This window comes from Vipera berus (assembly GCF_964194415.1).
Source record: "Vipera berus genome assembly, chromosome: 2".
In the NCBI taxonomy this organism is placed as follows: domain Eukaryota; kingdom Metazoa; phylum Chordata; class Lepidosauria; order Squamata; family Viperidae; genus Vipera; species Vipera berus.
Window position 1 is genome coordinate 164700229 of NC_138203.1, and position 25297 is coordinate 164725525.

Consider the following 25297-nt stretch of genomic DNA (forward strand, 5'->3'; position numbering starts at 1 on the left):
CATGAGGGGGGGATGAGTGCACGTGCACGTACACCCCCCCACCCAACTATTCACGTGGCCTCGCAGCCGCGTCCCATAGGTTGGGAACCTCTGCATTAGATAGTTGTTGAGAATTCACTACCTCTATTCACAACTCTAATTTCTTTCTCCAGTACTCTTCTCCCTGGCATAAATATTTGAACCAGATTTAGCTCGCCCCCATCTCATCGGCCCTCCCGATTCAGGTACGTGGGATTAAAAGCTCAAAGAATAAACTTTGGCTTCTAAGGACAACCATCCGCCATGTCGGCTAAAATCCTGAGGACGGATCCTCCGAGCACTGCTACGTGCAGTCACTTAAGGACTGTCGGTAGGAACAGCGATTGGTTCTCTGCGGTACCCTGGCTTTTGGACCCCAAGCTGCCTCGGGAGTGTCCCACCTTCCCTTCCCTCCGTTTTCAGTGGTTCTCAAAAGAACTGAATGCGACAACTCGCCACGGGAAAATGCAACAATTCGCTTAAATTTACTTAAAATAATTGTAAAAAATATTTTAGTGTTCGTCATTCGCATTTCATTTTATCCCTCCTTTGGCATCCCCTTTTTAATGATTCCGTTGCCCTATTCCTTCGATATTAATGTAACTCTTGTCGCACGGCGAGTTGTTCCGCCGCAAGTTGGCCACGGCGAGTTGTCCTGCGGCGAGTTGGCCGTGGCGAGTTGTCCTAGCCCAGGGGTAGGCAACCTCGGCTCTTTTATGACTCATGGACTTCAACTCCCAGAATTCCTGAGCCAGCTTGGCTGGCTCAGGAATTCTGGGAGTTGAAGTCCATGAGTCATAAAAGAGCCGAGGTTGCCTACCCCTGTCCTAGCCCCGCTCAAGAGAGTCGGCCAGTCAGCACTTTTAGTCGAAAGAGTAGCAAAGCGAGGGGAAGAGGGACACGGCGGCCTCAGCTGCCTACCAAGAAAGCCAGCACTTCGCGGCTTCCTCGGGCCAAAGCCGAAGGAGCCGGGCGGCACCGCCTTCCGGAAACGTGCGAACGGGCAGATGCGCTGCCTTGCGTCAGAGCAGGACGGGCTGGACTAGCTTTCGTTTCCCCGCCCCGTTAGGGAGGCGGATTGGGCCTGGCCTCGCGGCCTAGCAGCTGCGCTCTCGCCTTGTCTTTGCGCCGCGTTGGACACGTGTTGTATAATGCGCGCACGCTGTAGGAGCGTAGGGACCTGGCGAACCGCTCCGGATGGTGAGTGAAAGGTCGGAATGAGAACGGAGGAAGAACGCGGGGCGAGCGAGGAGGGGCGGGCGGCTGGCGGTGCAACGGAGACGGCTGGGGCCACCGGGTGTTGGCTGCTTGCGGAGAGCGATCGCTGGGGCGTCTTCCACCCTCCCGTTTCCCTCCTCTCCTTTTCGGCACCGCGGCTCTTTCCTGTGCAGCCCTCTCGTTCGGCTTCCTCTGGGCCGTGGCTGCTTGAACTGATGGCCCGGCGCCAAGGCGAGGAGAGACTTCTGCTCGGATCCCCGGTGAATCGGGGCCGTGCCGAGGAGGAGCCTCCGTTGTGAGCCCAGGCCCTTCTTGGACCATCTCCGGAAGGCGACGCATGTAGGTGCCCTTGCGCGAACGCCGGAGGCTCTGGAGCGCTTTGGAATTTCTGGACGGGGGTAGAACGGCGTGTACGGTGGTGGTGGTGGGGGGGTCTGTGCGTGCTTGCCCCAAACTGCAGGCGCGAATTGTAGCAGATGGGGCTAATGCGCGCGCGCGCTCTTTGCAAACGGAGGGAGATGGGGAAGGGCGAGAGGACGAAAGGGTTCCCTGTCTTGTTTTCTCTTGAGGAAGAGATGGGAAGGGGTAGACCAGGGGTCTTCAAACTTGGCCCTTTGATGACTGGTGGACTTCAACTCCCAGAATTCCTCAGCCAGGCGTGCCTGGCTGAGGAATTCTGGGAGTTGAAGTCCACCAGTCATCAAAGGGCCAAGTTTGAAGACCCCTGCATTTTCGCCTTAGAACTGTGGTGTTTCTGCTGCTCCTTGCAATACCTGCCTTTTGCTAAACGCTGGGCTCCTATTGGCCTGTTACCTTACAGAAAACCCTCCCTCCCTTCATCTCTCATCTCTGATTGGAATAGCTTTGTGAGGCTGCGCTTGAGAAGTTTGCTTCCAGGCACCCAGTGACATTCTCTTCTCCTGATGATTCAGTTCTGCTGACATGCTCTCAGGGGCAAGAATGCGCCAGCCGCTCTACTTCCCAGCTTCCCATGCCGTTTCCTTAGCATCCATACCTTGTGTGCCCTTGGCCGCCCAGTTAGATGCCAAAGGGTGAAATTTGTTTTGCGTATGACACCTGGTGCCCTCCAGGTATGCTGTACTTAATTGCCCCCTAGCCCGGGTTTTATGTGGTGTAATCCAGCACTTCTAGAGAATCCCAGGTGCGGGAGACTATTTTTTTGTTAGATAAGTGTGATCACTCTTATGTTCTAATGGGAGAACAGAAAAAAAAAGAGAATGGCAAATTTGAAGCAAGATAGACTGAGGAAACTTTCTGAAACTGTTTATTTTAGGGAGGTGCTCACGTTCAGATAATAGTATGCTGTAATGTGCGTGTGATAGCATTCCATGTACACAGCCACCTAAATTTATATATATAAATATATAGCCCCTGGAAAAATACCTGGTTCCCAAAAAGACAAATGATGCAAACCCCCTTTGCTTCAAAAACAGTATTACATGACTTTTTCCCTCAGCAAGGCCGGTTATATTTATAAGAAAGATTCATCTATTCAGCCTGGCAGAATGTTTTAATCTTCTATTAGTAGGGACCCCTTGGGGTTTCTTAATGGGAAGTAAAACTGTTGCCAATCAAACTTCAAGGCAATCCAGGAAGTAGTCATAATAATAATTGTGAGCCTTTTTATTTATTTATGATATTTATATTCCTTGCTGTAGCTGTTAATTTGTGTGTCTAAAGACTAAGCAAATTTCACACCTCATTAAAGGTTGTAATGTGAATTGCATGTTCCAGAGCACAGTCATTTCAGAAAACAGAAATGCATCATTTAGAAGTTAATTTCCAGTTAGTTGCAAAGCAGCATGAAATACATCTAGAGCCCTCATATGCAGCAAAAACTATTATATAATTTAAAACCTTTGTTGGGTTTTTGGAGTAGAGAATTTTGGATCCAGGAGCTATGAGATGCTAAAGGATACATTAAAAGGCTTAACAATGTACGTAAAATTTTAGGCTTTTCAGAAATATGAGAAATCTTAATTTGTACATGTGCTTTGAATTTACCCGACTGTCGAGATTAGAAAATAAATCTGAAGATAGATTAGTTTTATATTCTTTAACAGCAGCTTTGTTGTGGAAACCAGATTCATATTGATCATGATTTCTAAAGCATCACAAAGTTCATGGCAATTTAAAAAGATACCTCCCCAGTCCTTATAATCCACATTCAGCATAGGAAGATAAGAGATATGGGAAGCAAAATAGAGGTAGAAGTACAAAAAGAAAGACCATCTGATTGTTGCAATAACATATTTAGAGGGTGGATTTTACTACAATATAGAGAAAACAGGGCTGAGCTGGATGCGTTTGATTTTGAGGTCGAGTAACTTTTTTCTGCAGAGTGAAGTTCTCTTGCTAGGAGGATGGTGGCTCTTGCCTCTACCAATTGATGCACCATGCCGATAGTTGACAAATTAAAAGAAGCCCTAAAGCCTGGGCGAAAAGACTCTGCTGATGATGTTGAACTGGGTAAACTGTTGGCAGCTTCTGCCAAGAAGGTTTTACTGCAAAAGATTGAGTTTGAACCAGCCTCCAAAAACTTCTCCTACCAGCTGGAGAGCCTCAAGAGCAAGTACGTTTTGTTGAACCCAAGGACAGACAACTGCAGTCGGCACAAGAGCTCTGAAGAGGGACCCATACGGAAACAAGGTGCCTCATTTGTTGTATTTGTCTTTTGGAGAATGAGTTCTTATTTTCTTTTTGACTTGCTGACTTCACCTTTTTCTTCCAACAGGTATTGAGCATGTGCCGGGAAGTGATGGGGTGCCAGCTCCCCAAAAGGTCCTCTTCCCTCTGGAGCGACTCTCCCTGAAATGGGAGCGGGTGTACCGTGTTGGAGCTGGTCTCCACAACCTGGGCAACACCTGTTTCCTCAACTCAACTCTGCAGTGTCTAACCTACACCCCACCGCTAGCAAATTATCTGCTTTCCAAGGAGCACAGCCGCAATTGTAAGTGTGTGGCTGAGTTTGTGTGTGTTTTGCACTGCTGTATGTGTTCACGTGTTCATATCTCTTTTCTCCTTAGAGCAAAGGCTATAGGAACATCCTGTTTCATTTTCCAAGGCCTATTAAGGATGGAGTTCTTAAAAATATAAGATTTTGGCTGGCAGAGCAGCTCAAGGAAAGTGAATGGTCAGTGAATGAGGCATTTAGATGATAAATGTGTACAACATTGTTAGCATAAATATTGGGAAAATCAGAAGGGTTCAGATAGCTTTACAGCTGCTTCTGGGAAGCTACTCCTTTCTCATCTCCATTATTACTTTTAGAGCATCGATGCAAGCAGAGTTATTGTCCCCAAAATTAGGAAATGATGTCTGGTTTTGCTTCTGTCACGATCTCATCAATCCCATGGGTATAGGATCCCCAATTGGAGTTAATCTTCCATATATCGTGTGAGGAGGTTATGCCATTTTACCTTACAGGATTGTAGTAAGGATCAGAGCAAGATCAGGCGGATAAAAATATTTGACCATTCAGAAGTGTTGTTCAGATGATGATGGTAATGATGTTATTTATTCCAAAATATATAAGAATTTTTCAGATTCTACTTTAATTCTGCCCCTTTTTATGTGGAAATCTTTTTCCCCCTCAATCAGTGTTTACTTCTTGAATTACTCTACAATTTACAATTACAAATTTCTGCTTCCTATATTCTGATAGCGTTTTGTGGAAAACATTAGTTTTCCAGTATATATGAGGTTATGCTTAACAGACTCACATGAGAAGAATTCAATGTGTTTAAGACATTAGGAAGTATCTTAAGTAGTTTTCTCTTAAGAAAAGGTTATATAATAAAGTTAGGCTATGACTTTAGATTCTGCTGCATTTTGGTTTTTTTGTTTAGGACTTGGATATGTTCCATTACTGGGGGGTTTTGATTTCTGTAACTAAAATCTGGGAGTAGTGCTTCTTGTGACAAACAGTTACTTTGAACCCAATCATAATGCAGGTAGTCCTCGATTTATGACCACAAGTGAGCCCCAAATTTATGTTGTTAAGTGAGAAATTAGTTCAGTGAGTTTTGCCCCATTTTGCGATTTTTCTTGCCATATTTGTTAAGTGAATCACTGCAGTTGTTAAATTAGTAACCCGGTTGTTAAGTGAATCTGGCTTCCCCGTTACTTTGCTCGTTAAAATATCACAAAATGAGCCTGGGATGCTGCTGTCATCATAAATATGAACCAGTTATCAGATGGTGATGGTGATGATGTTATTCTAAAATATGCTAGAATTTTTCAAATTCTACTGTAATTCTGCCTATTTTATGTGGAAACCTGAGTGTAAAATGTGACCGTGGGGATGCTGCAATGATCATAAGTGTGAAAAATGGTGATAAGTCACTTTTTTCAGTGGCATTGTAACTTTGAACGATCACTAAATGAATTGTTGTAAGTCAAGGACTGCCTTTAATGGGATTGCAGTGTGGTGTGAACTTAATGGGTGGGTTTTTCTTGGTTTCTAGGGGTGGGGGAAGGGTGAGTAATCCAGGGTTAGCTCACATGAGGTGCTGTATCACGTTCCAGCCAGCAACTGCTTTTCACTGCATAAATCCTTATGATGGGAGACTGGCAGACTGTGCTAGCATCTGTGAAGGTCTTGAGCCAACTGTAGGGTTACATAAGAATTGCTTTCATCACTATACCGTCCCATCCTTACTAGCGGTACTGACTCTTAGTTAAAGAGTGCACATCTATGATTAGGTAGATGGCAGCTTTGGTGGTTTAGTTTTAAAAATCAAAGGAGCTATTTAAATAGTAGCAAGGATCATTTTGCGCTCAAGGTGCCAGCAGTTTAATGCACAGACTTTAGAAATTGTTCCCATTTGCCTGAGCTGCTTAACAAGTAGCATTGCCTTGAGGAGATTTATAGGTATGTGGCAGAGGAACTTAGAGTCAGGATGGGAAATTATTAAAATGTCCATGTGATCAATCTATATTATTTATTATGGCTTTTAGCCATCAGATAAAAGAGAAAAAGGGGAGAAAGAGACAATAATGTATGTATGTATGTATGTATGTATGTATGTACAGACAGATAGACTGATTGATGGTCCATATAGGTCTGATCACAACTCAGTGGGTAAGCTATTTCAAGTAAAGTGAGAGTTTTAACTGCAGGTTTTATATTTTGTTTCTAGCAGAAAAAGTGATACATTGGAAGATGTATTATGTAGCTATTGATAAAAATAGGTAATTGTGATTTTTTTCTCTTCCAGGTCACCAGGGAAGCTTCTGCATGATGTGCATAATGCAGAATCACATGATCCAGGCTTTTGCCAATAGTGGTAATGCCATCAAACCTGTGTCCTTCATCAGAGATCTTAAAAGTAAGCAAAGGGTTGGAATACCGTCATAAAATAATAGTCTACCTATCCAGTTCATACAGGGCAAGAGACCAATGATCCTTTTGAGATGATGTCCATAACTTAAAATACTTGCATGTGTGAATGCTGTTTTTTTTAAAAAGCAAGATTTCTAGATCTTATGGTTACAAATAAAAGCATTAAGACATGGCATCCATTAGTGTAAAAGTCGTGGTCCAAAGATGCTCTTTTTCAGGATTTTTTAAGGTACAGATTGTAAGGGTGAAACTTAAAAATGTTATTTTATTATTTATTTTATTTATATTTTTACAAATGACTCAAGGCAGCGAACTTTATCCAACACACCTTCCTCCTCTTATTTTTCCCAGAACAACAACCCTGTGAGGTGGGATGGGCTGAGAGAGACTGAGTGGCTCAAGGTCACCCAGCTGACTTTCATGGCCAAAGCTGGACTAGAACTCACAGTCTCCCACTTTCTAGCCTATTGCCTTAACCATTAGACCAAGCTGGCTCTTTCATCAACATTTATTTTTTATTTATAATTTATTTTTTGTTTTACTCATCACCATTTTTCTTAGATATGCTAGGTGGAGAGTTTGGTTTTGATGGTGGTCAAATTATGAGGAACAACTTCTGAGCTTCTATGCTGGGTTCAGTAATGACATCTGTTTCTGGTACTGTTCTGAGATGGTCTGTAATAAGTTCTTTTTTTAATCTCCTTTGGCAGAGATTGCCCGGCACTTCCGTTTTGGTAGTCAGGAGGATGCTCACGAGTTCTTGCGCTACACCATTGATGCCATGCAAAAGGCCTGCCTCAACGGTTATACTAAGTATGAACAACTAGTTCACTTGCTGTGTGCTTGGGAGAGAACACTAGGTTGAACTGATCTTGTAATTGTGTCCTCTCGTTAAATTTGCTTACTGAAGCATTAGCTTTCCCAAATACAGGAAGGGGGGGAAAATGCATACTACATGAGCAACAGTCACTAGGTCTACCTTTCCTTACTATGGAAGTAAATATTAAAGCTTTAAAGATAGCAAAAAATCCTATCGAAGGAAGAAATGATGGGTTCTTGGTGTTCTGTGAGTTTGGTCGTTTTCCTGAAGATCAAGCTAGGTAACATCATCAGTGTATTGGTAACAAAAACATTTGAGGAGAGCAGGCTCAGAGAAAGCAAAAAAAAAACCCATCAGTTTTAAGTCAGACTGGCAGGTATTCTTTGCTCTTGAGAGAAGGAAATTCATGCCTGGTGCTTTTGATTGCTTGTGCTTAACTCATAAGTGAAGAACTGCATTTTATCAGATATTGTTGAGCTATGCCCCCCCCATACCTCATTATAGGCCATGCTAGTTGGAATTCTTGGAGAATGTAATGTAGCAACATTCCTTATCCTTGTTTAGGCCATCCTATTTAATTCAGAATTCACCAGCGATCAATGTTGACATACACACACACACCCCACGATTGATGGGATTACTGATTATTATTGTTATTGTTTGTGGTTTATTGATTGAAATTGTATTTTATTACATTATTTTCACACAATAAATGTTTGGGGGGAGGGTCAATAAACCTCACGAAGAGATCAGTGAGCAGAAGAGTTTGGGGACCCCTGTTTTAAATGAAAGCATCCCTGAAATCTAGTCAATCTGTTGTTTGTCTTTTCAGGTTGGATCGTCAGACTCAGGCTACCACATTGGTGCACCAGATCTTTGGCGGCTACCTCCGATCTCGTGGTGAGCGCAGCTTAGCGAGACCCAGATGATGGAATGCTGGGAGGTTTCCTTTCCATGTTCCTGAAGTTTTAAATTTTGGCTAAGTCTACTATGGCATCTCCAAAGTTCCCCTTCAGTGCCCAATTATACCTCTATAGGTTCAGTTGATTTGTAGTTGCTCTCCAGACACTGTAGATGTTTCCTTCTAGTTTTTGGCCTCTATCAAGGCTACGAAGGGGATATTAAGCATCTGGTTGCTTAGCTGATTTCAGTGCTGGATTTGCTAGACCGAGAGACTGCAGCCTCATGCCTTGTCTGTCTCAGTATAAAACGTGACATTGGCAGGGAGTGGTGACCATGAAGAACAGGCAAGCAACTGTTCTGCTTTCTTTGCAGTGAAGTGCTCCGTGTGCAAGAGTGTTTCAGACACTTATGACCCATACCTGGATGTGGCTTTGGAAATTAGGGTATGCCAGCATTATTATTTCTCTTGGTTTATTTTTTTAAAAAAAATCCAACTCAAAGGATGGTATCTCCTAGTTGTCAGTTGTGGTAGTAATGAAATATTGAAGGCCACCTTCTGAATTGTTTTAAACTGTAAGGTAGATATGTTATAGGAAGTTGTTCCAAGCATACCACTTCTTAAAGCTCATGGTATTTGCAGATGAAGGGCAGCTGTCCTGTATAAAAAGGAGTAAAAGCCACTGAAATACTAGGGGGAGGAAGTAGCTAGGACACAGCCACTTCTGAAAGACTCTAATCCTTTTGCTTGGCCTGCTTTTCAGGTTTATTCCCCTCACTTAGATCTGGAATATCCAAAAAAGGATACTGCACTATGTTATTATACAATAGTAGCTGCAATATTGATAAACAAAAGGAGGCAGGCAAATAAAGAGAGATATTGCTGGGGAATAAGTTTGTGTGCCTGCTGGTGTGCATATGTTTGTCTGTGCATATGAATGCATATGATTATAGCTATATCTTCCCTCTAGTCTTAACTTCTATGAGGTTCAAGCTGAAGCTTCTTTGAATTTCCCTCTTCTCTCTTTTTATTACAGCAAGCAGCCAACATTGTACGGGCATTAGAATTATTTGTAAAAGCTGATGTCTTGAGTGGGGAGAATGCCTACATGTGTGCCAAGTGAGTTACTTTTTTTTCTTGGCTTCCCTCTTGATTTCTTTGCTATGTGTATAAACCATTTCCCTCACATAATTACATAATTGCACATATAGGTAGTTCCCATTTAACAGTGTTTATTGGGAACTGGTTAAGTGACACGATCATAAAGCATAGTGTCGTGTGTCTATGCTGACTTAGGCTGGCAGTTCCAGTTGCGATCGTTAAGTGAATCCTGCACAGTCACAGCATCCCACAGTCGTATGATCGCTATTTGACCTCCTGCTGGCTTCCCCATTGACTGCTTGTTGGAAGCTGGCAGTGAAGGTTGCCAATGCAATGACATGACTGGGATGCTCTAACATAATTGTGAGCTGGTTGGGAAACACCTGAACTGTGATCATCCGACTGGGGATGCTGACCCTTTGAGATCTGGCTTTAAGTCTTCTTGTTCAGCACCATTGGAACTTTGAATAGTTGCTGAACAAATGATCATTAACCAAGGATTTCCTGTGCATACATAAGGAAAGGAAAAGGAAAAGAAGACTGCAGGATCCAATCTGGGTCAGTCACCAGGACAAGAGGGTTTTTTTTCTTTTCTTTCGAGCTTTAGAGAGTTGAGGATGGGCTCCAGCACAAGTCCGAAAGCTCGGAAGACAAAATCTGTGGTCCTGGTGATCGACCCAGATTGGATCCTGCAACATTATCCTGGGACACGTATATTTGCTTTCATTTGTGAAGGAAAGATTTTTAACAAGATAAACAAGGCCTCTCTGCAACTCCTGATGAGATCTAAAGAAATGGGAAAGCAAGGACATGTCACCTAATCATTTATAAATTAATCAGTTGGCAGAGATGGGGTCATGGAGAAATAATTGAGTAAAAGTGAACTTAGCCACTTATTACTTGAAACCAATCATTTTCCAAAATACTTAGAAACTATCCAATGTTGATGTTGACTTTTTTTTCCTCAAATAATTTGCCCTTAAAATGGGAGGATCTCTTTAAATTTGGTGCAAGTATAGTAATGGAAACAGCAGAGTTTTTAAAACCACTCTTCCTTTGGGGTGGCCTTAAATTCAGGGCTGTCTTCCTTTAACGTACATGGCAGACTGAGAAACAGGAAGCCGCCCTTCCTAAGATGTTTAAGACTTGCCTCTGTTAGTGGCAGTCCATAAGCTCTATTGAGGATAGGTGTTTAGGGACTGCCTCTGTTTCAAGTACTTCGTGTTTTGAGCAGGTATAGAACTCACTCATTTCTCTTCCGTGTAGGTGCAAGAAGAAAGTTCCAGCCACCAAGCGTTTTACTATCCACCGGGCCTCTAATGTCCTTACCATCTCACTCAAGCGCTTCGCCAACTTTAGTGGAGGCAAGATTACCAAGGTGATCAGAAAAGGGGGAATGTGGTACCTTCTTAGAAAGAGGGCTTGGGTGAATCCAGTCGGCCAGTACCTCGGACTTTCTTAAGAATGGGTGTCAATCTTTTGGACACTTCAATCTATAGATGACTGACTTGTGCCTGGTAAGGCTGACGCTCTTTATGCAGGTGGATAGAAGGTGGAACACATTCTTACGAACTGTTTCTCTTTCTTATGTAGGACGTGGGTTACCCTGAATTCCTGAATATTCGTCCTTACATGTCGCAGAGCAGTGGTGACCCTGTCAAGTATGGCCTCTATGCTGTACTTGTGCATTCAGGATACAGCTGCCACGCAGGGCATTACTACTGCTATGTCAAGGTGGGTCTTTGTTGATATGCTAGGCTGTGGGTAATGATTGATCAGTGTGCTTTAGCCTTGGGGGAGAGGTTTTACTTCCGTGCCTTTTGAGAAGTGCACAAAATTGCCTTGCACCACCAGAACTGTTTTACTTTGTTTCCCTGTTTCTGTCTCTTGTGATCCATCTCCAAATTTCCTCAGTTATTGAACAACCTGTGATTTGGGGATTTTCTAAGATGTCCAAGCTACAGATTACTGGAAGTGATGTGACATCATAAGAATGGTTGAGCTCAGTCCAGACAGTGATTGTCCTAATGTCTTAAGTCTAATAACATTAATCAGCTAGATACCAAAGGCAAAGTATATTAGGATTGGGTATGACATTATCCACCTACTTAGATAATCTCCAGTATTATCCTTTAGAGACTGCTGTACTTGGGCTGATTTTCCTGGCTTGCTGCTACTAATAGATGAATGAAATGAATGTATGCATGTAGTCATCTTTTGAGGATAATGATGATATTTCTAGGGGATAGTGATCAATTATTCTTTCTTTGTATATCTAGGCTAGTAATGGGCAGTGGTACCAGATGAATGATTCTCTGGTACATTCAAGCAACATCAAAGTTGTTCTCAACCAACAGGCCTATGTACTTTTCTATCTTAGGTAAGAGATGCTTGCGGTTCCTATTAGATTCTCCTGCTTTCCCTTTGGGTGTTGTTGCTGTCACCCCGATACCTGAACTGGTGTCTTCTAGGCCATTCTTGTTTTGTGCTTTCTTGTTTTATGCTCTTTTAAAAGCCGGCAAAATTTGGTAGGATTTTATTGTGTCCTACCTCAGGACTATGATGTAACAAAAATAGATAACAAATATAATAACATCAATACTAGGGATAACCGAGTTGATGCCACTGCAAGTGGATGGCTGAGAGATAGCCTGGGAAATAATTCACTGTATAAATAAATAAATAAATAAATATATCATAGTAAAGGTTCCCCGCACATGTGTGCTAGTCGTTTCCGATTCTAGGGGCCGGTGCTCATCTCCGTTTCAAAGCCGAAGAGCCAGTGCTTGTCCGAGGACGTCTCCATCGTCATGTGGCCGGCATGACTAGACACCAAAGGTGCACGGAACGCTGTTACCTTCCCACCGTAGTGGTCCCTATTTTTGTACTTGCATTTTTACGTGCTTTCGAACTGCTAGGTTGGCAGAAGCTGGGACGAGTAACAGGCGCTCACTCTGTTACGCGGCACTCGGGATTCGACCCGCCAAACTGCCGACCTTCTGATCGACAAGCTCAGCGTCCTAACCCACTGAGCCACCGCGTCTTTCACTGTATCATGACATCCAGCTATCCTTCCTGTTAGAGAAGGGCCAACATGCTTGCTATGAAAAAAACGTTCTGGGTTAAGTCCCCAGCACCTTCAGGCAGAGATGGAAAAGATTCCATGTCGGATTTGCTGCCAGCTGATGTAGACAATACAGAGCGAGAGTACATCACTGGGTTGATATGGAGTAAGACAGCTTCCTATGTTTTTATGGACATCCTCAATCCCAGGTCCTTTTGAGTTTAATAGTCTTCAGAATTCTACTACATGAGTAACGTATACAAACTACATAGCAACTAAATGCTCCCTTGGGACAGAGACTCCCAACTTTCCAGTGTTCAAATAGTTATCCTTATTCCTAGTTAGCTGCTAGACGTACTTCAGAAAAATGTTTAAAGAAAGACAAGGGATCAGGCAAATTTATGAAAAAATTAATGAAGTAATATATATATTTTTAAGGATCCCAAGCACTAAGAAGAATCCTGAAGGACTTGTCTCCAAAAGCAATTGCTCAGTGCCCAGCCGAACAAACATCGCCTCTGATCATTTTAAGAAAAGTGCAACTAATGGTACCCTTGCATCACCACTGATAAGCAAAGTGAGTGGCACACTAGAGCTACACTTCAAAATTGGTCTAATGTGCCTGTGTGAACCTAAGAGGGGAAAAATGGGTGGGAAAAATTGCCTCCAAGTAGTCAATTTTGGGCCCGTGAAGAGGAATCCATAGTTTAGCTATTAAGTAAGAATGCTGTCTGCCCCCAGACAATAAAAATCTTGCTCTGTTTTTAATTTCACAGATCTGGGTGGTAGCTGTACAGATACATTGTTGTGAGAACTTGTGCGGAGGCAGCAGAATTTCACTGTAATCTGTAGTGATTCCATTTAATTTATTTTAGTAGATCATGTGGGATTGAATCTTAAGATGGTTAGATTAATGTATATAACAGCAACCTTATTTCATTTGGCAAGACCACCAGAGTTATAGTCAGCTTTTCATCTTCCAGGTACATGTGTATGTTTGCAATAGTGGTGGATATCTGTAGTTCAGGTGTAGGATGAGGGTGAAGATTCGTTCTCCGAGCTTGTGGGTTGGTTTCCAAATGTTTCATTATTTTATTTATTTATTTTATTAGATTTATATACCGCCCTTTCCCGAAGGACTCAGGGCGGTTTACAGGGTATTTTAAAATCAAACCAATACAAAATACAAAAGTTAAAAAACAATTTTAAAAGATTAAATTATCCCTAAAAATAAAAACCCCAGTTAAAAATTCTCAGCCTGGGCCAGAGAGCTCAAAGAGCCAAGTCTTCAGGTCCCGGCGGAATGAACGAAGGTCAGGGGCAGTCCTAAGCTCCACGGGCAGCTGGTTCAAGAGAGCAGGCGCACCCACAGAGAAGGCCCTCTCCCTGGGTGTTATCCGCCGGCAATCTTTTACTGGCGACACCCTGAGAAGACCCTCCCTGTGTGAGCGCACTGGACGAAGGGAACTTGATGCCGGCAGCAGGTGTTCCCTCAAATAACCCGGACCCAAGCCATTCAGGGCTTTATAGGTCATCACCAGCACCTTGAATCTCACCCGGAGGGCAACCGGAAGCCAATGCAGCTCGCGGAGTAGAGGTGTTACATGGGAGTATCGGGAAACCCCCATCACAACTCGCGCGGCCGCATTCTGCACCAGTTGAAGCCTCCGAGTGGTCCTCAAGGGCAGCCCCATGTAGAGAGCGTTGCAGTAGTCTAAACGGGAGGTCACAAGTGCATGAGTGACTGTGCGTAGGGCATCTCGGTCCAGGTAGGGTCGCAACTGGCGAACCAGGCGAACCTGGGCAAAAGCCCCCCTGGTCACGGCTCCTATATGGTCTTCAAAATTGAGCCGTGAATCCAGGAGGATTTGCGAGCCCTATCAACGGGGGGTAACACCTCACCCCCCATCGTTAAAGGTGGAATAGGTAACATCTTCTGTGGAGTTTGTATGTATATGTGCCTATTCTGCAGATAGTGGTGCAGATACAGTGGATCCTTTTATTGATCCAGCACTTCTATCTATCTTCTTCATAGAGACAAGATGCAACTCAGGTTAAGAAGGCTTCAGACAGTGAGGAATCTGGTGTTCCTGTTTCCCGCAACATCTTTGTTTCCAACAATAAATCTCACAATGGGATACTTCCTCCTCCTCTTCCCAAGCTCATACCTGCCGTTGGATTCTCATCTCCGAAACTCCCGAGTAAGCCTGCTTTCTTGGATGACTTAAGCAAGAGATCCAAGAAGCAGCCACCCTTGTCTCTCAGAACGTCTCAGGACTTTGGTCAGGCTGACAATGCTAAACTGGAAATGGCCAAACAGAGCTCCTGGGGAGGCAAGAACTTGGCGGCATCTTTGCAGCTGTCCGGCAGCTCTGGAGGAACCTATGAAGCCAAAGTGCAGGAGGAAGGTACAGAGCTACCAAGCAAGGACTCATCCTTGACATCTTCGTCGTCTTCTAGCAGCTCCTCCTCCTCCTCCTCCAGTCCAGCTCATAGGCCAATTAAGGGACTCTCTCAGGCCACAGTAGGAGCTGATGGCCGCTCCTCCTCTCAGGAATCCGACTCTGGCTCTGGGAAACAGGTTTCTGAGGACACCAGGTTTGCCAAGCTGAAATCACCGCTGTTGGCTAATTTGGCCCATCTGGAATTGGGAAACACCATGTCGCCCCCACCTGCAAAGAAACTGGCACTTTCTGCCAGGAAGGTGCGTTTGGGGGAGAAGGAATTGATCTTGCCGTTCTCCAGGGTGTGTGTGTGTGGGGGGGGGGTGGATGGTGAAAAAAGAAGTTTGATGAAAAAAAACAGATGGCCTTTCCTTCAATAAAGGCTCAGGAAGCATCTATCTGCAAGCAGTAGCCAAAATGACACCTCATTTAGCAGACTTGCAATGCCTCAGTACAATATACAGCATTTGCGGGAAGTAAATTATGCTTTATACTTGCAGTCTCTGTAGCAAGACTCATGGCCTTGGGGTGAAACATGTTGAATTTTCTTTTCCCCCCCCTTTCTAGTTATGAAAAGTTAAGATGTAGAACCTTTTGTGTGGGGGGGGGGGAACCAAGAGCTATACTAGACCATTTGAATGGCATGCTGAGGGCTGCATTCCAAGAAGAGGACAGGACCAGGACAAAAAAAAATCTAGAATGGATTTAATTGAACAATTAAAATGATATTAAGTGACTGAAATACAGAAGAAACAGATTTCCCCTTTGGCCATGGTGAGAATTGCCATGCATTGGTAATACTCTTGAGGTGGAGTTTTGAGGAAGGCCCTCTTGCCTTTGTGAGCAGCCCGTGGCCCTGATCCACAGCCTGACCACCCCCACCCATCCCGCTGCATCTGCAAGTAAATGAGGCTGCTTGGAGAGACAGCGACTCTTTTGCTGTACTGGGCCAGAACAGAGCAGCTTGGCAGGGGTGTAACCTTTAGGAGTAAAGCTAGCATGCCCTGGGAAATGGGAAGGTGTCAGTGGCCTGTTATTTATTCTAACATGTCTTCTGTCTTTTGACATGTCCTTCCTTGTTTTCCCTCTGTTTCTAACCACAAACACTTTTCTGATTCTTCTTCCCCTCCCTCTTCCACCCTTACCTCTCTTTGTTTTGTCCCCCCCCCCTCTCTTCTTATGCCACCCGCTGTCCCTGGGGTCATGGAAACCACCTTTTAGACCACCAAGTTTTTATTTATGTCGATAACTACAGGGCAGCAACACCCTGCGGAAAGTGAGCGGCAATGAGCATCAGGCACCGCCCCATTCCCCCCCAGCTGCCACATACACCACCCAATTCGTCTGTGCTGCTGCACCCGTCCAACCCAGGTAAGCTCTGGCCAGTGGGGCTTCAGGGCAGGACAGTGGTATTTAAATTAAATACCAGTGGTGTTTAATCCTTTTCCTCAATAAGGCCTTTTGTTAGTTAAGGTTTAGTTTAGTTTCTTTGTTGGAATCCCTCTAGTGCTTTGCCTAAGGATTTCTGGGTTAAAGCCTGCTAGCTTAGAGGAATCTGATTGGTTCAGGTGCTTTGTTCCTCCATGTTCTGGAACCAAAAATTGCATCCAGGGAGGTGAGGCGTCATTTCCTCAGCTAGAGATGATGCCTGAGAACGGTTTCTAGTTGCATAACTTAATATTGGTAAGTTCTGTTTCCTCCATCCCCTGGAAAGCTTTTATTAGGGTCCAGTAATTGACCCTTGAACCGATCAGCACTTTACCTAAAATTTCTAGAGAAAAATACACTTTTTGTAGTAACAGTTCAACCTCTGGAAACAAAATGTAGTCATTCTGCTCAATAGTAAATGCTTTGCGTTCTATTTTTTTTCAAGTAAATTGAGCAAATGGTGTAGGTCAGTTATTTAGCTAGTGGTCACAGGGTGTGCATTTTTTTAACTTGAGAACTTGTGTAGATTAGATGTCTGCCACAAAAAAAGGAAAGTTGTAGGACAACTAGATAACAGAATGATAGAAATATTGTAGAGAAATGCCTCCCAATCATTTAGACATAAACAAGAAGTAATATGGGACAGCAACATTTCATTCCTACCTCGGAACATCACTATTCTTGGGGACTATACCCTCAACCGTATCTTCAAAGAGAAAAATAAATTAGTGTTATCATAAATCTTATAATAATTTGGAAAATAAGCCAGTTACCTAGTTCACACATAATATATAAGTCGCAACTATGCAAGCCCCTTTTAAGATCCAGCATAATATATGGCCCAGCCATTGTTACATAACATTGTGGCTCCAGATTTGGCAGTGAAATAAGTTAACAGATATTCTATAATAGGAAAATCTCTATGCTTAGAAGTATGTTAGTTGACAATCCTCCATTCGTGCCCAGCTAGCTATATGATTCTCTTTGGAGGGGAACTAAAGTGGTGTGAAATCTTCGATAACACCCAGTTCTGGAATTGGAATAATTGTGATCCAAGTTGGTACTTGTATCTTTTGAAAAAGGGTAACATGTAATTCTAATCTTCACCTGGAAGCAACCAGATAATGTGTTAATGCCTTTCTATTTGTACACTCAATTAGTGAGATGGTTGGCCCTGACCTTTAGAGAACTGAGACAGCAATGATATTTTCCAAAGATTTTCAAAGTTTCCGGATCTGCTGGGTCTTCTTAACTTTACCTTTATGTGGTTCTCTAGGGTGTTCTCACCTGCTTCCAAATCTTCAGCACCACCACAAACAGCTGACAGTCCCTTTGCCGACTTCGTGCCCTCATCCAGCTTCAAATCTTGCCTCTCTGCTGCCACCCCTCTTCCATCACCTGTTGTACCCACATTGGCACCGCACCTCTCTTATCCAGGCAACAGCAAAGAGCCTTTAGTAATCAGCAGTAAGAAGAAGAAAAGGAAGCATAGCTCCCCAGTGGAAGAGCAGGGTGACCACGGTAGCCAAAACATGAAAGACTTCAACGGTGAGAGGACTTGGCTCTCCAGTCCTCCCAGCAAGAGGAGGCAATTTGAGGAAGATGGCAGCATTATGATCTCCCCTGCACGGGAAGCCAACTTGGTGATGACTAGGAAGGCAGAGGAAGAGAAAAGGGCTGGAGACGACAGGGCAATAGCTACTAGTCAAAGTAATTCCATCCAGAAGAAGAAGAAGAAGAAGAAGAAGAGGAAGAAGAAGAAAAGGCTGCAGCAGAGGGAGGAAGACTGCTCCTCTTTGTTGTCCCCTGTGAACAGGTAAGTGTTTGCTTGGCTGGTTGTCTCAAGCCAAGGTTTTACTTGATCAGTTGTAATGGCATGTGGGAAAGACCTCGGAAGACACAGCAGAGAGATTCTGGCTAGAGAATGATAAAAGAGAGAATAGCCCACAGCTGGATAGTGGGCTAGGCAAAAGAGGCTCAGAAGGAACCCTGCCTAGGTTCTCAGGCTCTAAAGGAGACAACACGAAGATTGTACTTTCAGACTTGTCAGATTTTGTTACAGTGAAGAAGAATGACCATCTCTGGTCAGGTTTCTTGTCTGGTCTACTGGTAAGGCTGACCCCATAAAATCACTTTTATTTGTTATGTACAGTTGCTCTCCTCCGCCTGAAGTAAAGAAGAGGAAGAAGAAGAAGCAGTTGCCTTCACCCAATTCAGACAAGAGCGCTTCTTCTGGAGAGAGTGAGCACCACAAAGAGAAACAGAGAAAGATACTGCATTGTCCTGGGGCTGAGGTCTGTAGCCCCCAAGAAGAACTAAACGGGAATGGACTTTCTATAGATAGAGACAGCCTCCCAGGTTGGTAATACATCTGCATTAAAGTTAATTGGGTAGGGGAAAGCAAGGGAGGTCAAAATCTGGATACTGAAGGTATCCATCTCGCATCTCCACCTGAAGTAGCCTTTTTGCTTCCTTGATGTAGTATAGATCAGGGCGTTTCAACTGGTATGCGGCCCTGCCCAGCCTAGCCAAGTGTAGCAGGGGAGGGAACCAGCCAAAGCAGCTGCAGCAGCGCAAGACTTGCTGTGAGAGAGTCCTCAGAAACTGCAGGGCTGCTGAGGTGAGACAAAGGCCCCAGGATCTGCCCTTTGGCTCACCAGAAAGAGGAGGAGCGGGGTGGGGGGAGTGGGGGGGGGCAGGGAGACAGGAAGGGACATAAAAGGAGGGAGTTTTGGCAGGAGAGGGAGAGAAAAAAAGATGCTGGAGAAAGAGGCAGAAGAGAAGGCTTTTGTCAGAAGGGGGGAGGGAGAGAGGAAAGGTTTTTGGAGAGGTGTGAGAATGGGGAGGATTTTAGAGGACTTTGTGAGACAAGCCCTGAGGAGAAGGGAGAAGAGAAGGAAGGAGATACGAATGAGAAAGAGGGAGGGACAGAGCCTAACCCTAACCCCCTCCACTGGAGACCCCCAGATCCCCGCCACAGGTGCCCCCAGACCTGAGTGACATAGAGCTGGCCACACAGCACCCCTCCCCCTCCCCACAGTATGAAATCAAGTTCGACACCCCTGATATAAAAAGACAAGGGGGGGGCGAGAGGAGAGGATATAAATTATAAAAGGAGGGGGGAGAGAGGAGAGGATATAAAAGGAGAAGGGGGGAGAAATTTGTTAAATGTGATTTGCTCCACTTTATGACTTTTCTTGCCACATTTGTTAAGGGAATCACTGCAGTTAAATTAGTATCACGGTTGTTAAGTGAATCTGGTTTCCCTTTTGACTTTGCTTGTCAAAAGGTTGTAAAAGGGGATCACGTGACCCTGGGACACTGCAACTGTCATAAATATGAATCAGTTGCTAAGCATACAGATGTAAATCACATGACCCTGGGGAATGCTGCAAGTGTCATAAGTGAATAATGGTCACAAGTCACTTTTTAAGTGCCATTGTAACTTCGAACAGTCACTAAGTGAACTGTTGTAAGTTGAGGACTACCTGTGCTTTATCACTTTTTTCCTTTTTTGGGCAGGGGGGGGTTGTCTTCAAGTTTTTGACACCTTGCTAGGCGACTGGTGGAACTTGAATATTGCCATATCCTAAAAGCTGAATTTTATATAATAATCTATTACGCCATCTGTGAATTCCAGAAATAAGAGCTGATGTCGGTATTTCCAAATTAAAATAGAAGCATGTATTAGCACCAGTGCATTGTATTAATTCCAAGATATTTTCGCCAAGTTCTTTTTGTGTCCCTAGTGTTTATATCCAAACCACATTTGGGGATTTCACAGATTAGGCATCTGTTCCTGGATAAGCCACATTGCAAGTTTTTCAGCTTCCTTGATTGAAAGAAGCAAACAACCCCTCTCTCCCATGCACACAGACACGCATAGATATTTTTAAAAAGAAAGGATTTGGAGAATAAATGCTTGAATTACAACATACTATTCCACGAGATATTTAGTGCAGTGAAGAATAATTGGCAGAACTAAAATACCTCAGTATCTGCTAATAACTTGCACGTGTTCACCTTGAAAGTGAGAAATTTGACTCTCATTCCACTGCATTACAAATGCACTGCCCCAAAGGAACATTTATGGATGTCCTACTTGATTTGCTCATCCTGTGGGAAAGATGAGTTTTGCACGTACATCTCTTACATTAATATGCTGTTCACCTTTTTCTTCTCACCACAGCATTGGCTTGGGGCAACCAGTTCAGACATAGGGACAAGTTCTCCCTCAATGTCCTGAGCCCAAAGAAGGAAATAATGCAGCATGAATGTGGACCAGTTGATGTAGTTCAGGAGCTACTGAAGGATTCTTTGGATAAAGCTTATGGAAAGCAAGGTATGCTCAGTACTTTTGGAACTCCCTCCTTTTCCAGTTACAGCTTTCACCAGGACTTTGGAAACCTTTTTCACCGGGAACGTGCATGTTGTTCCAAGTTGTTATCGAGTCACACTGCTGCATGCTCGTTACTATACCATTTTTATTGCATGTCTTGTACTTCACTTTCTAACTACTGTAAGATAAAGGAAAAAAGGGGGCAACACACTCACAGCTAGTTAATCATGGCCATTGGATTTTTGTTAGTAAGCAACATGGTCATGTGACAATGCCAATTAGGGGCAGAAATCCCTGCACTTCCAGTTGCCACCATCACCTGGCTGCCATTAGCGACCTCCTGATGGCTTCCCCATTGATTTTGCTTGTAGGAAGCTGGCAAAAAAGGTCACCAATAATGGCCCTGGGACTGGGGACGCTGTGATTATCGCGAGCATGAAGGCTGATCATTACTAGTACTCTTTCAGTACTGTCATAGGCTTGAACAGTTGTTGATGAGCTGGTTGTTGAATGAGGATCATTATATAAATAAGTTACAGTTTGGAAAATGTAATGAAATATGATCAACCTAGCTGTTGGCCTAGCAGGCTCTGAATTTTCTAACCAAATTTGATATCTAGCAGTAAATTATAATCTCTGAAAAATTATTACCTAACATCTTTCTAGCTTCTTCCATGAGAATTGATTTGTAAATACTTTGGGAGCTAAGAAAAGGCCTTGGAATAGGATTTAGTGTGCATGAGAATGATTTATGCAACATTTCTATTTGGTTTCTAATTCTTCAACTGCTGGAACGTGCCAAGTTTGGAATGGTTCTTGCCATCCTAAATCATCAAGGACTCATATTGCATGTAATAAAAGGAGGCAAAAAGAGATCTGTTTTTTTGTGATGGCCTCCTGAGGTTTATGATGGCGACGTGAATGTAAGGTGTTCCTATTTCCTTGCCTGTACTTCTGAAAATAGATGCTTGCTTGATTCTTCAGGGCAGAAATAAGGAATCCATTGTAAGCTGAAATAAAGAGGTTGGATGCTGCCACTTTCAGCTCTACTGTTTAATCCACAGTTTTAACATGGGATGGTGAAGCATCTGCTGTCCGCCAGGATGCCATACATGATTCTATATGGTCCCAGAAGCAGTCCATCCTTGATGATTGGGATGAAGAATTTGATGGTGGAAAGGTACGGAGCAATTTCATGTGAGCCTAACAGTGCCCCAACTCTACCATTTTCTGTTTTGGAATTCATACTTTGGGTAATGCATGCAGGTGGAGAATTGCTATTGCAATATATTTTGGTCAGGAAAAAAAGCAACAGTGTAAGTCCAAGAACATAACCCAAACTTTTGATCATGTAGCCCTTGTGTATACAAAGTTACATTCTGCTTTAATATGGGAGACCATTTATTTTTCTCTGCCTCTGCCCATGTCATTTATTTGATTATTTCCATCCTGTCGGCATTTGTTCAGGAATAGGTTGCACTGAACAGAGTTTAATGTGAGTGGTGGGAAGGTCAGACCTACATTTCCATAGCAGAAGTTGTTAAGTCTATAAATAAGCATTTCTCTATCCAGTGGAAAAATAAGCATAATTTTCACTGAGCATACTACAGAGTTGAGATAGTTGTGAATGCACGGTAAGAGTGGAAGATTAAAGTAATAGCCTGTAGATATGCTAGATCTTGGATTCAGTCAGAAGCCCATAGTAAATTCTGATGCTTCAGCTTCTCAGACACTTTTTCCCATTGTTCTTTAATATAGTAAATATTAATATAAATATAGTAAAGCCGTCTTGGAAAAACTTGGAATGCTTGATAGATGGTCTAGAACACTTTGGCTTTAGGAAGAAGTGAAGGCTTGAAAATACTTGCTTTAAAAGCTAAGCTTTTATGGAAACCCATTGTCCACTCTACTCTGTTTTGTATTTCTGTAGGATAATTCCCATGTCACAGTTTCAGTATCAGGAATTAGACAATAAAACATATTCTTCTTATTCATAGGTGAAAAAAAGTAAGAAGTTCAAGCGTGAACGGAGGAGAAACTACAATGTCTTCCAAAAATTGCAAAGCAGGCGCAACTTCTGGGCTGTGACACATCCAGCCAAAGTAGCTAGCCTGAGCTATCGACTTTGAAAGGTAAATAAATTGAGCACCCTATTGGCAGCAGAAAGATGGGGCAGCAGTGGTGATGATGGCAGTGGTTCTCAACCTGTGGTCTGCAAACCCCTGGGGGCCTGTGATGTCATCACAGGGTGTCTGCAAAGTCTTGAAGAAGTGTTATGATTTAAATCTTGAGTTAAGTCTTGGGGGTCCCTGGCCATGGTCTGTGCCACAGAAGATATTTAAAGGGGGTCCGTGGTGAAGAAAAGGTTGAGAACCACTGATAATTATTGTATATAGAATTGCTAAGATGGAGTAGGAAATGGCCAGTTATTAGGGAATGAAAGGTAGCTAGCATCCAAGATGGGTAAAAATGCTATGTATTCTTCAAAACAATATTTACATTGTGGGCTTATATGGAAATTTGTATTCAGTTGGCAAAATATGGCTTGGAGCATGCAGGAATGCACAAGCCTATTTAGCTATGCTTCACAGTTGACAAATGATTTCTGAGAAAATAAGCATTTAGTTTAACGCTTTCCTGACAGATGTTACTTGCACACCCATGTCCACTTCAGGTGGAGGTCTCTGCACAGCATTGATAAATAAGTCAAGCTGAAACATCTTATACAGTGTAACTCTTGTTCCCGGTTTTTTCCTTGGCTTTTACACGTATGTGATTGGATATAGCTAAACTGCAGTTCTCAAATGCAACATTTTTATTTTTTTTTGCATTATCCTGGATGTAGAAGATGCATTTTGGCTCTGAAGTTAAGGGATGCAAATGGTGAAGTCACTTCATACTGATTCTACCATTCTTTCCCCTTCTGGGTTTGAAGCTGTGGTCATGTCATTCTGATTCCACAAGAATGAGGACTTTTCTGTGTCATTAATTTCATTTCCATTTCCACCTAACAGATAAGTCTTGGCTGAAGAATTGCTTTGGTCAACTTCTACACCGTGGAGCTTCAAGTGACCAGAATCATGTTGTTAGCAGTCACCAGTTGCCACTTCTGGGGAGAAGGGCCTCTTTGTCCCTCGAGTAGAGTGCTGCTATTTAGAGTGTTAGGATGTCACATCGCTCCTCTACAGCCTCTGGAGAAAGCAGGTTCTTGACCTTACTATATCAGGGGTGCTGCAAGACGCCGTGCCTGTAAAAAGCACTGTCCCAGGGTAACTTGATGTGGATTGAGAGGGGGGCAGGGCAATCAGCCCTTGGAAATGAAACCTGCTGCTGCTCCACACCCAGAAATCTAGGCTTGGTGAGCTGTGATGCCCTCAGCAACCTTTCCTGCCAAGTGAACTTGAAGCAAGCAGAGAACTCTGCCTGGTTTCTAAGATTATTGCCTGAAATGGCACGCAGCCTTGCCCCACTTACCAGCTGTGTCATTATGAGTGTAATTTGTATGACTTTTCTTTACTTGTGCGTGACCCATGCCTTGTTTCAGCCTTTCAGATGAGCATAAATTCTCACCACAACGAACATTTTTTCCCTCAGGAATTCTCCACCACCTATTCTTGCTGCAGAGGATCCTTGGAACCGAGTTCTGTTCCGCAAGAAAAGCTGGTGGTCTGATTGGCCTGCCTTTATTAAACATGATTTCAAGTAATTTACATTCTCAAGGAGCTTGGAAGCAATTTATTTATTGATGGATTTTTGCGATTTTGAATGTATAAACTGAAAACTGAACATTTGAAGGTCCTTTCACGTTAAAAAAAAACCCATTGCATATCCTAAACTGGGAACTCTTGAAGTAGGGCATCTGATTGTTCAAGTACATGTCTATCTTTGCTCTTGTGCAAACTAATTTCTGGTGGGCATTGTTGCACAATTTGATAGGCAGAAGCTGAGGGCTAGATTTTATTCACGCAACAGATTTAGTGTTAGAAAGAGGCTGACTGAATCATTGCTGCTTTAAGGCAGAATCTGTTTCTTGCCCAATTGAAAAGGAACACTGGTTGCCTGCAAGATTTTTTTTTAAGTGGGATGCTTCACTAATAGGAAAAAGGATTCCTTTGTGCCTGTTGTTGTCTACCAATACAATTGCTGCTCTCTCTAAGGCTGACATATTTCATCTGTCATATACCAATACTGCACAGTCACTTCTGAGGGGCAGTCCATGTGCACTCCATCCATTTTGCATTTCTCTGTTGTCCATCCATTGGCCTTTTTAGCATTGGTATCTGTTTTCTCTATTCACAGATGGGGTGTGAAGCTTGAAAACCTAATTCTTTCCACTGCATAACACACAAAAACTGTTACCAATTTGGCCCTTGTATTTATTTTGGGCTCACAATTAAGACTGTTCTCTGATGAAGAGGACTCTGATCCTCTTATTTCTCTGAGAGGAACAGGGTCTTCTGTTTTACAGTCTTCTGCCAATATGTAGATACCCTGAACATGGGCACACTTTGCACCTCATACTGGGGTTTAATGTAATAGCCCTCATTGTAGCAACGGTTCATGGTGCAATAAAGGAATGTTTTGTGTATGTGTCCTGTT

General features: G+C 43.3%; 1 protein-coding gene across 6 annotated transcripts; it reads left to right on the forward strand.

The window, feature by feature from the left end:
* The first annotated feature begins 1063 nt into the window (after positions 1-1063).
* USP36 (ubiquitin specific peptidase 36) lies at positions 1064-25297 on the forward strand. Of its 6 annotated transcripts, XR_014024887.1 has the most exons (21): positions 1065-1218; positions 3598-3906; positions 3992-4207; positions 6477-6587; positions 7312-7414; positions 8254-8321; positions 8697-8767; positions 9359-9441; positions 10690-10801; positions 11017-11157; positions 11703-11803; positions 12926-13064; positions 14523-15191; positions 16187-16302; positions 17636-18175; positions 18512-18717; positions 20549-20701; positions 21763-21878; positions 22696-22830; positions 23713-23902; positions 24293-25297. XR_014024887.1 is itself a non-coding variant. In XM_081315832.1 (20 exons), the coding sequence occupies exons 2-19, from the start codon at positions 3654-3656 to the stop codon at positions 22825-22827; spliced, it is 3330 nt and encodes a 1109-aa protein (XP_081171958.1). In that variant the 5' UTR covers positions 1065-1218; positions 3598-3653; the 3' UTR covers positions 22828-22830; positions 23713-25297. The 6 variants fall into 6 exon arrangements, 4 of the variants coding, with proteins under 4 accessions (XP_081171958.1, XP_081171960.1, XP_081171959.1 ...); XM_081315832.1 differs by having other exon boundaries at positions 23713-25297; XM_081315834.1 differs by having other exon boundaries at positions 12926-13054; positions 14522-15191; positions 23713-25297.